Source organism: Stegastes partitus, unplaced genomic scaffold, assembly GCF_000690725.1.
Source record: "Stegastes partitus isolate 25-593 unplaced genomic scaffold, Stegastes_partitus-1.0.2 Scaffold1056, whole genome shotgun sequence".
NCBI lineage: Eukaryota > Metazoa > Chordata > Actinopteri > Pomacentridae > Stegastes > Stegastes partitus.
In genome coordinates this window covers 23,309-36,449 of record NW_007578787.1, presented here as the reverse complement: position 1 = coordinate 36,449, position 13,141 = coordinate 23,309, and the positions used below count along the sequence as shown (strand labels likewise).

The 13,141-nt window shown below is 43.1% G+C and overlaps 2 protein-coding genes across 2 annotated transcripts in view; one reads left to right on the top strand and one right to left on the bottom strand.

The window, feature by feature from the left end:
- Positions 1-4,532, top strand: part of arxa (aristaless related homeobox a) — a 13,135-nt gene extending 8,603 nt beyond the window's left edge. The window contains exon 6 of the transcript XR_520729.1: positions 4,522-4,532. The gene's annotated coding sequence lies outside the window, so the exon portion shown is untranslated. The remainder of the gene's footprint in view (positions 1-4,521) is intronic.
- The window catches only part of pola1 (polymerase (DNA directed), alpha 1), a 32,586-nt gene continuing 22,192 nt past the window's right edge, over positions 2,748-13,141 (bottom strand). The window contains exon 11 of the mRNA XM_008295532.1: positions 2,748-3,789. Within this exon, the coding sequence (XP_008293754.1) occupies positions 3,653-3,789 (137 nt within the window). The 3' untranslated portion in view covers positions 2,748-3,652. The remainder of the gene's footprint in view (positions 3,790-13,141) is intronic.

Genomic DNA, 13,141 nt, shown 5'->3' with positions numbered 1-13,141 from the left:
AAAAAAAGCAATTTTCTCCAGTGCGCACAAACCATCATGCGCGATGTGTGAGAGCTCCATGTTTTTTAAAATTCCTCATTCTTTTGCTCAAGCTCGCTGGAGCGTGTTTTTATTTTTTTTTTTCTTCCTCCTTCTCCCTGTATGGCCCTATAGGGTTTTGATGAGATTGTCCGGGGAGTTTTTTAATCTTATTGTGAATATAACTAATGAATGGCAAACCAATTTGTCCCTAATATCTGGGGAATGCCAGGAGGCGGGTGACCCGCTGGGAGCGCGGCTTAAACTTTCTTTTGCGGCGCAAAAAGGCGAGAAAATTGAAATGTTGTTCGAAAAAAAAAAAAAAAAAGAGGGAGGGAGAAGGAGGGGTGGGCATGCAGTGGCTCTTGGATTTATAAAGTCACACTTGTTGGATGTGTTCATTCAAGACCCTGCAACATGGGATTAGAATGATAATGAGTGTTGTTGGAGGAAAATGAGGAGCTGCTTTCTTTCTTTTTCCACAAATCATCATTTAGTCTTTAATGCAGGTAAATCCAGGTGTCCAGAAAAACAAAAAAAAAGAAAACCTGACTTGCCCATTTTCATCACCGCTGCTCCCCCTCTCCTCCTCTTCCTCCATCTCCTCCCTCCCCCGGCTGCTGGACTTGATTTGGCCCGTGATTTGGATTCTCCCGGGCCTCGTTTCTCCCACCACGTCCCTCGCCTGAGAGAATAGGCCCAATCACTCCACAGCCTCAGCCGGATCAGTCCTCAACTCAGTCCCCGGGAGAGGAGCTCTAAAAGGCGCTTTGATGAACACCCTCCTCTCTCCTCCTCTCCTCTCTCCTCTCCCCCCCTCTTGCCCTCACCCCAGGCGGAGAACCGGGTCCCGATGAAAGCCCTGAATAGCAGGGGCCACGGCTCTGCGCTCTCCCTCTCCCTCTCCCTCCCTTCCTTCGGATCGCCCCTTAATTCCCCGTCTCTCTTGCTCTCATCCAATTAGCTCAGTGTATTAAGCGGTTTATCGTCTCATAACCGCCCTTTCAGCTCCAACAAGGGAGACACTTTGCAATAGGACCAGCTCTCCTTTTGACACCCTCTCCGGTGCTTGTATGTTCCACCGCGCTATGAATAACAGGGACAGAATAGGCGACTAATTCCCTCATCAAAGCCTACCTTGTCCATCGCTGGTCAAAACGACAAGCAATAAAGCTTAACACGACAATAACAAAGAGACTTGTTCGACCTTATTAGCTTTAGCAGGGTCGAATTAATGCAGGGACTTAATTTGACTGGGTTTGCTCCAAACTGGGAAGAAGAAAAAAAAAAAAACACAGGGCCCTCACTTAAAAACCTGCAGTGTGGTTTAGTGGGAATAGGCCCTGGTGCACATCTTGGTTGATTAAATTGAGAAGGGGGAAGAAAAAAAAAGAGGAGCTAGAGGGAGAAGTAGTGGATATGATTTAATAAATATGTAAAGTTATGAGCAATAGGCTGCAAATGCATGGAGACACTTTCTCTCTCCTCACACACACACACACACAGCATGTTCTATCCATTGCATAGTGAATCATGGTTTAAGTGTTCAGCCCACTTAAGGTTGCCTTCACAAGTCACAGTGGTTTGAAGTGATTTGTGAGGCGTGCAGTGTTTATGGAAATGCACACGGCAGGATGGAGTAAAAAATCCCTCGACTGTATTAACACAAAGGAACTTTTGTTTTTTTTTTTCCTTTTCCGAAGAGGAAAAAAAAAAAAGGTGGAACACTTCAAATAGTGAGTTACATGATGAACTTTAACCACAGCGGAGTAAATACAGACAGTATAGGGGGATATTACAGTATGTATCAGGAGATTGCCTTTTAGTTTATCCATTAATATGTTTGTGTGAGGTCGAATCAGCGAGCAGGGCTGCTCCATGTGCCGGATCGTTACATAATTAGGCATCAGTGCAAAGGAGCAGGTTGATTTTTTTTTTTTTATTATTACACAGGTTTAATTCAGTAGACTGTAAGTAAAAGGCTTCATCAGCTGCAGCAGCCGTGTCACGACTCTGATGGGAAATTGCAAGTGTGCTGATAGAGGATTGTGTCACCAGATCCTGCCTGGACGTTTAGAAACATTTATTTAAAGAGTAATGCTGGCAGTATTCCTCCTTATGACCGCAAAAAAATGAAATAAAATTCATAAAATGCACCATTTTGAATCTCACTCTCAGCTCCAAGCACAACTACTTTTCTCAAATACATATATAAACTTTTGTTTTTAATAAAAAGGTCCAATATTTTTTAAAAATGTGCAAGACATTGTTTTAACCAAAAAGAAAAGCGGTGCACTTGTTGAGGACTTTTTCCAGCAGCAGATTAAAGTGTATTACATGTACTAGTGAGCATTTTCAAAAGTAGGAAGTGACATTACAGCTGACATGTTGTTGCCACAGAGCTTTACTGATATTTTTTCTACTAGATTTAGATACACAGATTACTTCTTAATGTAACTGACTCATTGTTGCTTTTGGTCATTTCCTGGGATTAGTTAATTAATATCATGAGATTTATCCTTTAAATATGGTTTCAATTGAAATCGAAAGAAGCTCAATTTAACTACCAAACTAAAAATGGGAAGATAATAAATGTTTTTCCCCCCCATGTAGTTTTTTTTTTAATAATCAGCTGTAATTGCATGTTTGCTGATTTACAGGATACACTACAGGATATCCATCCACCCATTTCTGTCAACTCGCCCCCCCACTCTGCAAATAACACAGGATTAACTTCTTACCCATTTAGCTTTATTTATTAAGGTTTTCAGTATCAAAAACACTCTCATCGATATCAAAATACGAAATATTCTGGTCATTACAAGAGAAGAAGAAAAAATGACACAGACCCTTCTGAGAAATACTACTCAGATTACATAGAAAATTACATGCTTTAAAACACAATTTGCACAGGGGGGGAGGAAGGGTTTAAAAGGGGGGTAGAGGAAAGAAAAAAAGAAGAAGTGAAAGGGATGAAATGACATCAGTTAAACAGAGGCACCGGAGGAGAAGGAGATCAGCTGTTCGATATTGGGACAAAAGAGTGAGGGAGCAGCGCGTGTGGCCTCCCTCACCCCATCACTGCCCGCATCCTCCTTACACCTTTCTTTCATCCACTGATCTCTCACACACACACACACACACACACTCACACACACACAGTATGAATGGTGGTAATCAGAACAAGTGTCCGATCGCTGCAGGCATCCAGTGGTCTTAGTGGCCCGGGTCACTATCATTGGCTAATTAGTGGCTTATGGAGTATACTGGCTGCTCTGAGGATAAGTCATCCTTACACTTACACACATCAGGGCTCAGCTAGCCTCCGCACACACAATAGACTGTCATTTAGGTATGATTGCTACTCCCCTTTACCATACAGAGTCAGGGTGATGAGGTCAAGTCGTGAGAGTGTGCGAATATGTGTGTGAAGAAACCAGGGAACGGTGAACATCTAAGCTGCTATAAAACGAGACCAACAGGTTTAAAGATGATGATGTGAGGGTGATTCACCAACCGTGCTGTATTTGGAAACCAAAAGAAAAACTGCAGGTGAACGTGCGAATGTCCAGTTTTGAGTCAAGATGTCGGAGCCTCTTGGCGGTGTTGTCGTTACAGATGTGCGTGTGTTGTTTTACTTGAGCGAGGAGAAAGCCTGGAAGAGTTTGGCCAGGTTAATCTCCGAGTAGCCACTGGTGGCCAAGGCTTTCTCCGGCACTTCCTTTAGCCTCCGGTACACATCTTTTTCTTTGGCCATCCGGTTAACACGAGCTGGAGAAGGAAAGGACAGAAGAGTTATCACTGCCAGAGCTCCATGAAGGCTCTCCAAATGGGTCACAGTCAATACCACAGCGCGTGCATTTCAATGTAACGCTTCGCTCCTCGACAACTCCGGTTGCTCTCCGTCTGGATTATTAAGTTCTGCTGAGTCCCGCTGTAAAAGAGAGCGCACGGGCTTTGTCTCGTTACTAATAAACACTTAACAGCGTTTCACTCTTAACTGGAGAGCTAAGAGATCCAATGCCATCTGCAAGTAACGCTATCAGTTTGAGGGCTGGTGGGGCGATCGCGCAGAATTGGACTGATGGGTCGATGGCACATGCACACACACAGGATTCATGAGATCGATAGAAAAGCCCAACGAGAGCATGAAGTCAATATCTTGTCCCTGTTATCTCTTCAGGTGGGCCATAATAAGGCTAGAGAGAAGACTGAGAGACGACCATCTTGGGCAGGGTGGCCACCGCAACCAATTCTTTACAATATTATACCGAGCGTCGAGTGTAGATGAAGTATCATGAAACCAAGTAATAACACGCTATCACGCCAAAGAGTGCAGCATCGGGTATAATGGTGAGTTGACGGGAGCTGGTGAAGGAACAGGAAAATGGAGTTACACACTTTTGTTTCGTCTCCACTCATTTTACAGCGTTAATCCATTCTTTCATACAGAGAATAAACTGTGTTTGTCTATGTTTTCATTTTCAATGAAAAACTATAAAGCAAACAAAAAGAACACATCTTGTATTCACATTATTTGCAACATTTGGTCCGCAGACAAACATCATTTAGGCAGCAGTATCGCATATATGATGACAGGGTGTCAGCGGCAAATTCAATGAGCAGTGGAGCAGAAGAAAACAGTGAGGGGCATTTTCATTATTTCCTGACGGTATAAAACGGACAGTAAATCGAGGAAACAATTCGCAGATTAACTGATAATGAAAATGGGAGTTGGAACTGTGACTACATCGCTGCTCTTTAACGCCCGATGGGGTGTCTTCGGAGTGCTTGTTTTGTGTCTACGTGACGTTGTGTATACACAGACACGCAAAGTCGTCCATATGGCCGATTGTCATGTCCTCGCCATCTCCACGGCCCTATCTCCTGCCTCGTCCTTCCTGCCTGCTACATTAGCGGCTGCTGGATAAATACCAGCCCACTGACTGCCCAAGGGAACAAAGGTTAGATACACAGTGATCAACAGTGAGGCAGTCGCACACACACACACGCTAAGAGAACATACCCAACGACGAAGGTAGTTAAACACTTAAAAAGCACAATAACTGGCAGTCGCACAAAAAACATCCATGTGACAAATGGCAATCACACATGCATGTGCACACACACATAGGAAGATGGTGTGGTTGACTTAAACGCCAGCAGCAACTATTACCAGATAATCCTCATGTTAGCAGGGACAGGGACGGAGGGAGAAAAGGGGAGAAGAGAGGCAGAGAGAGACAGACTAGTCTATTTATCTGGGGAATAGAAGGGGGTGATGATGCATGATCAAGCGAAAGCAATCATGTCATCATTTCTGAAAGGTAGGAGAAAATAATTCTCCCCCTCCTCTCCTCTTCCCCCTTTCCTCACTCCTTTCTCTTTTCCACCTCAATCACTGTGTGGCGAACAGATAAAAGAATGATTTAAGAGTCACAGAGAGGAAAAGAAAGAGGGAGAGACCGTGCTGCAAGTCGGAGCACAGTGGGGAGTGTAGTTCAAATAAATAGCCTCCCCTAAAGAGGGAGTGTGAGGCGGAAGGAGAGAAGAGAGGGGGGACGGCGTTATTGGGGAAGGCCGAGACGCGAAGGGGGAAAAAAAGAAAGGAGTGAAAATAACAAGAAAGAAAGAGACGCTGACTGGAATGAAAGATGGAAAATGACGTGTGGATAGAAAGCACGATGTCTCTTTGGATCTTGAAAACTTTGTCTAATTGAACACATTGGACAGAAATTTGTCAACGCGGGCGCCATCTTTCTCTCCGTCACACACACACAAAGTACAACACACACTCACACATGCACAGTGAGTGTATCAGGGGTTATCTTTGCTCTAACTAGGTGTTGTCACACACTCGCGCACATGCTGGCGGTGCTGGGCACGAGTAGATCGGGGCTCTGCACGCTCTAACTAGGTGTAAATACAATAACAAGCCTGTAATTAAGTGAGCATGATGAAGTTAATGGAGATCGGCCATTCCGTCGGCCGCCTCCATGAATATTCTATTAGGCTGGTGGCGACGGGCAGCTGGAATAGCAGTTAATTTAATCACCACTCGGAGCACAGGGAAACTTCTTTGTGTGAGTGTAATTGCACAGAATGAATAATTGATTTGACAATCGCACCCGCGGATTTTGCCACCCCGCTTTCTATCGGCGGTGAAAGGGAGGGGAGTGTGGAAGATGGAGAGAGAGAAGGGAGAGAGAGAGAGAGAGAGAGAGAGAGAGGGAAGAAAATGGAGAGGGAAAGGAGGAGAGGAGAAAGAAGAGAGTGAGAGGAAGAGGAGTGGGAGGGTAGAAGAGGACCAAATGCAGAGCACCGAGAGGTGGTAGGGAAGCTGTCTGTAAATGGATCATTAGAAAAGCGCAGCTCAAGGACAATTTATATTTTATCAATGCGGCAAAATTACATTATTGCTCACACACGCAATCATACTGCCCACACTCAAGATTGAGACCCAGAGGAAGGCGGTGGGGAGGGGAGGGGAGGATGGAGGGAAGAGAAAGGCAACAGATAGAGGAAACAAGGGAGGAGGGACGTGAAAAGGGAGAACAGGGGAGACGGGGAGAAGAAAAGTGACACGAAATGATTTAAAAGTCATTGATACGGGATGTTCCCAGCTAAGGAACGGACAGCATGTTTTTTTTTCATGGTGTGTGCGCCTGTGTGTGTGTGTGTGTAATCTATTAGAGATCTCCTGCAGCGGATGAAATTACCTCCATGTTTTACTCAGTCGCAGCAATCAGGCACAAAAATGCAATGTACATGTAGATAAGACAGGCGCACGCTTGCAAATGTGCACACACATAAATATACGAGAGCACTGCGCAGTACACACACACACACACACACACACACCCTGAAGCTGATCAAATTACATTCTGCGTTGACTCAGAGCACTTATGTAAAGCTATTTTCCTTTAATGTGCTGTATGATATATGTTCACCACACTCTAAAACATGTGCATTCAGGCTTTACAATGGCTGCACAAAACATAAATAGTCAGATATTATCAAACACAACAGGTACTGTAGCTTAGGATGACACACGCTTACTTTTAGTAAACAAAAAGAAATGCAAACATCAAAGGATGAGGATGGAAATATTCTCCGTTGCTCTTTTTAATGAATCTCCTCAAAAGACCAAAGCCAACAACTTGTTACTCGTTCGTCTCTTTGACATAAAAATGCAGCTGTCAGGTCTGTGGAAAGCGTGACGTATGAAGGATTGAGAGCAGGCTGCTGAGAAAGCAAAAGTAGAAAGACTACTTGCAAGTAAGTGGTTTCCCGTGTTGATCAGTGTTATAGTGTTTGTGCCATATATTCTGTCCTTCCATACCATGCATGCATATCCACTGTTCCGTCAGTCTCTGAAGCATCCATTGAAGCCCTGCTAATGCTAAGCTAGCAGTTCAAATAACTGAGCATTTGTCTTGGTTGAGGGAGTGAAGGTATTCTTTCAACTTTGACTGAAATGGCAGTGGTGAGCAGCTGTGTGGAGTTTGTATGTTCTCCCGGTGCCTGCGCTGGGTTTTCACCGGGTGCTCCAGCTTCCTCCCACAGTGCAACGACATGCATAGTGGGTTCATTTTGGAATCTAAATTGGATTTGAGTGCGCGTGGTTGCCTGTCTCTTTGTGTTAGCACAGTGATGGACTGGCGACCTGTCCGGGGCGTACCCCACCGCTCGGCCAATGTCAGCTGGGACGGGCTCCAGCCCGCTGCGACTCCCTACAGGATAAAGTGGCTATAGCTAATGGATGGATGGATGAAATGTTAGCTGTATTCGCCAGTACAGATGTAAAAACAAAGAGTTACATATGCAGTTACAGTTCTGTGAATTCTGGGTTCAACAAAAAACAGCTGCTCTAACAATAGCGTAAATACAGGGCCTTTGAGGGGAGTATATTCAGGAACAAATTAATGCACATTTGGTGTGCTTTTATGTATTTTTGGCTGCAAAACTGTGTGTGTTGAACTAGGTCAAGATAATGTACGTCTGTGTTCGTAGCTATAAAGGAACATGTCGTGCAGTGCATGCGAGGCTCACTGTTGTGTTGTTAATAGCGATAAATATAATTATGGCACTGGATGACACGGGAATGATCATCACAATTATTGTAAACAGTATTGAGATCTTGATTCTTAATTGGCTTTAGAAACAAAACATTTTATACCGAAAATCTTCACATTTAAAAAAAACAGAGCCCTGCTTTTGCATCTATGTCATATAAGATTCCTGTGAATGTAACATGTTGGCACCAAAGTAAAACTTAGTGTGAGGTTCTTCTTCAACTGAACTCACCTCCTAGATTCAAAAAAAATATCAATAACACTGTACCCAAACCGGCTGAATTGCTAAATATCTGCTTATTGATATACTAGAATTTACCAGTGTTCCCTAAACACCTCAGATGCAGTCTTCAGTAGATGCTAGGTAGCTGCGCAAAGAGGCCTCTAGTCTCCACTCAGTTACTGCAGTGCACACAAATGTCTGTCATGCAAGTGTGTGACTAAAAGTCTCTGAATAAAGTGAAATATTTTGCTCTAATGTCACAAGTATTTATATCGATATGATCTGTTTACAAGGATTGGAGCGCACATTTTAAACATCAATATCACCATCAATCAAGTTCATTTCACTGGTGGAAGTCGAAATCATGACAACGATAAATATTAAGTTCGTTGTAGTAATAATAGGAATACGCTGACAATACTAGAGAGTAGGAACAAAAAATGATGGGTTTAGTCACAGAATTGCTGTCAATACCAAAAATACAGTTTAGTTCTGACATAGTTTTTGTAATTCCTGATGATGTTCAATAACTTTTTATGAGCTTCAATGGCAGAAAAAAAGCAGATCAAAGTCCAAAACTTTAGTCAACAAGCACAGTGTCACACCAGCTCTTCTATTAGCAGCTGAAGTTGTCTGTATTCGCTACAATCACCACCAGAAAGAAGACACGATATCAAGCTGAAATGGTGCACAAACAGTGCTCTTCATCAGAATAGATATATATGCACACACTCCCCCAGAGACGCCAGACTATGCACAGAGACGGAATATAGAGTTGGGTGTATAGGATTGTATGTCTCCTCCCTGTAATCTGAGCAGTGTGGCCCCTGGGTGAGTAATGCAGTAATATGGGGTATTACTACCCCAGGACTGAGGGATAACACCTTAAACCTATATTTTATATCAGCATGAGTGTTTGTATGCGTGTATCTTCCTCACTTTGAGGAACGCAGTGGTGTGTGTGTGTGTGTGTGTGTGTGTGTGTTGGATATTAATCATCTGGTGGACACACTGGTTTGTCAGCGTTGGCAGACGGGACTAACTGATACGTGCTCACATTGTAAGCCGTTATCAACAACAGAGTGATGTATAGGTGCTGACTAAAACATGCCGCATTCTAGTCCCAACAGATCTGCCATGTTTGTCACCTCCTACCTGGATAAAAAAAACACACACAAAAGAACAAACATCTATGCCATCCTCCTGGTCATACAAACACAACTTGAGCACAAGCTGGTATTTCCAGGGTCACATATTAATAAACTGCAAAATTACATCAGTAAAAATACAGTCCTGCATGTTGCTCTCATAACTTACACTTCAATGTTTCCAAACAATAACACAGTCTTGTACTTTTTAAAATCATATATCAGTGCTAGAAATGTACTGATCAAAGTACGCATATTTGCCTTACACCTTGTAAGGTCAGTGTTAGCCCTGATACAGACATGGTGCAGCAAAGCATCCTGAATTAATGTGACATGATACTGAATAGGGTGATGGTAGTTTTACGACTACATATGCCACATAAACAAGCTAGTGATTATTAAAAACAAGCAAGAAAGTGCAAGTAGAGCAAGTAACATTTCGGTAGCTATCATGTCAGAGGACACTTGTTGCGCTGAATAGCGCTGGCTGCAGAACTGATTTTGGGGACAAAGCACGGAAAGAGGACGAGTGTTCAGAAGACCAACCCCTCCAAAAGGAAGGAAAATGAAATAGAGCAATGTACTCCCATGTGGCGGATGGACAGAATGGAGTAACAAGTAAACATGACGGTGTCTAGATGTGGACTATTTGTTAAGACCAATAGGTGGTGGGTCATCCAGTCCCTCTAGAACCTTCTGACCTGTGCACCGCCTGATCTGTGACCCATTACAGTCCACAGAGACGCTCTTTCTATCATGTCAAAAGAAAACTGGACCACAAATTCACACTCGGTGCACTTCTCTCTACAGCTGTAGCTACTGTATTCCCTTCACTGCAGCTGCAACACGCTGATGTTTAACCTGAACACGGAAAAGAGAGTAATTATAAACCTGATATGAAATGTTTACAAAATTTCTGACACTTGGAACAAGCTCTTGTGCTAAGTGTATGATGCAACTTTAAAAAGGTTTCAGGATGTTTGTGTGGTGGTAGTTACAAAACGGAAGAGGGGAACCCACAACCGAATGGTATGAAAGTCAAGTGTGTGGATGAAACTTTATTCAGACTGTCCCTGGAGGTTAGCTACTGCCAGCTAACTAGCTGTCTGCAGGTATCCGGCTGAAGCACAAACAGTGCAGGTGAATTGTTAAGCAGACTTCCAGTTTTGGCCCTGTCTGTCCTTAAAGGGGATCTCTACTTAGTTGAACAATCTGAGTAAAATGTAGAGGTTGTATCCAAGGTTAGCACATGATGTCAGGATTTTCCATTTTAAAATTCCATACCTCACATCTCTAGATTTCTTGGTAGATTTTTCAATGCTTGGTCCTCAATTGGTCCCTAAACAGCATATGCAACTGCTGTCAAATGATTTCAAAATTAGAGTAAATATTTGCGACGATGATATAAAAACAACACCAACAGCCTATTCATTGCTGTGCTTTTTGAAAGTACATGTGCCTTTTTGAGTTCACACTTCAACAAGCCATCATGTAAACAAAAGTTCCTAATAATAAAATAGGCACATTTATGAATACAAAACATTGGGTTCCTTGTGGCTGTATAAATACCTATACAGCCATACTCTTGCTGCAAAACAGGTAGGCAAGATCATTTTACATGTACATACAATCATCTGTCTTTAGACCTAAAATGGCCTCATGACAGTTTTCCAGCAGAGAGATCTTCCACAATAAGCGCAGCAAGTATGTTTTCCTTACACAGAAAACACAGTTCATTTATTCTTGTATTAACTGCATCACTGCAAAACTCCTAAATGTTCAGACAAGTTTATTTCAAACTAATCTGATCAGAGATGCCTGGATTTGGTACAGTTAAAAGGCACATGGGAGAGAACTATTTTACAGGCTGTAACATATGTACAGCTCTGTGTGAGAGTGTGCGTTCACTCGCAACGCCATAGTTCTCGCCCCGCTTTCGACGACATCAAGCTCACTCCTGCCCGCGCTCTCTCACACACACTGGCTGCCTTCTCCAAACGCCATGAAAATCACTCTGCTTGTAAGATCAATTCATTTTTAGAAATTCTGAATTTCATATTTTAGAGAAAGAATCGAGAAAATAGTCTAGACGCTAAAATATTTCTTGTCACAGCTATCCAGGCGTGTAAAAGACTAAAACTAAATTCCATTCTTCTTCATACTGCATAGAAACTCGGTGAGGTGGGTCTTTTTTTTGGAAATAGTAAATGAACAGACGTGTGCAACGTCGGTTTTTAGCCCGTTTTCTTTTTCTCTGTCATTTCTGGTCTGTGGAACACACGTTAGGCATCACAAGTTGGGATGTTAAACTACAGCACGACCATTCCACATGCATTGTTTTCTGAACAGTGTGTCCTCTATGTGTACAGTAAATTGTGAGCACACATTTCCAGCACTTTACCACTATGTAAAGAATGCATTGTATTGTGAGATACGAAATAACATTGGAACGCGGGAAGAGAAAGTACGCACAAATCACAAACATTGCGAAGCACGGGAACATAAAGAAAGGAGGAGAGTCAAGAATTGATTGGCGATGATTTCTTGCATCTGGGCAAAGACAGAAATAAAAGAAAGCAAAAATGGAGGCTATAATCATGTTAGCTGCCCCCCCCACCCCCCACCCTCCTCCACAATGGTCCAATCCCTGTATTTCAGCTCCCTCCATCTTCTGAGTGGTCATCTGTTGATTACACGTTATATTTAACTCTGCTATCTCACTCTTTTGCTGCCTCACTCGGGTCCGAGCGCACACACTCGCAACATTCAGGCGTACATACATAAATAACATACATACATAAATATTTAATCAAATAAATAAATCACTCGGCCCAGCGGCCCTTTCTAATCAAGTGACATCAATCAGGGAGAACTATGGGTAAAGAGGCCTTGTCGCTGACGCCTACTGAGTGCGCCCAGATCGCTGGAGTAGCGTCTATTTGAGTCCAAGGGGGGAAATATACGCTCCATGTCCCATTATAGGAGAAGGGCTATCCTTTCGTCAGCGCGCCCATTACTCCCCCTATCATTTCCCCAAATCTAAAACCTGTTTTCAATCAACACAGCCAAACGAGTGCCTGTCCAAGAGAGGGAGAGAGAGAGAGACAGGAGCGAGAGAGCAAGGGAGAGAAAGCAGTAGAGATGGACAGTGAGGGTAGGGGTAGAGGGAGAGCGATGGAGGGCTCTTTCCTTCTTTCTTCCAGTGATTGGAGCGTTTTGCATTCTGTATGTGTGTGTGATTGAATCCGTCTCCTAAATTAGGGCTGTCGACTCGAGGAGCTGAATGTCCTTAACCCCCTCCCCATATCCAATGCCCATGCTCGCTGCTTGTGTGTTTGTGCGTGCCTGCGTGCGCGTCACATCATTGGTGAATATTTTAAGTGCAGCCTGGGTAAAAGGTTTATGTTGAGACATTGATTGCTAATGCTATGTTGTATGTGTATTTGTGAGAAAGCCTTGTTAGGACATTAAAATTCAAAGTTCGGTGCTTCGACTAACTTGATTTCAGTTCCAAAGGCAGGACAGCAGAGTAGTGGCAGAAACAGCAAAAGAAATATGATAAAAAGTTACAAAAGCACACTGTGTTTCACAGCAAACGCTACACAAAACATAAGTATGCAACAGATAGTAAAAGACCTGTGAAAAGTTACATCTAATGGTACAGTATGAGACAATGT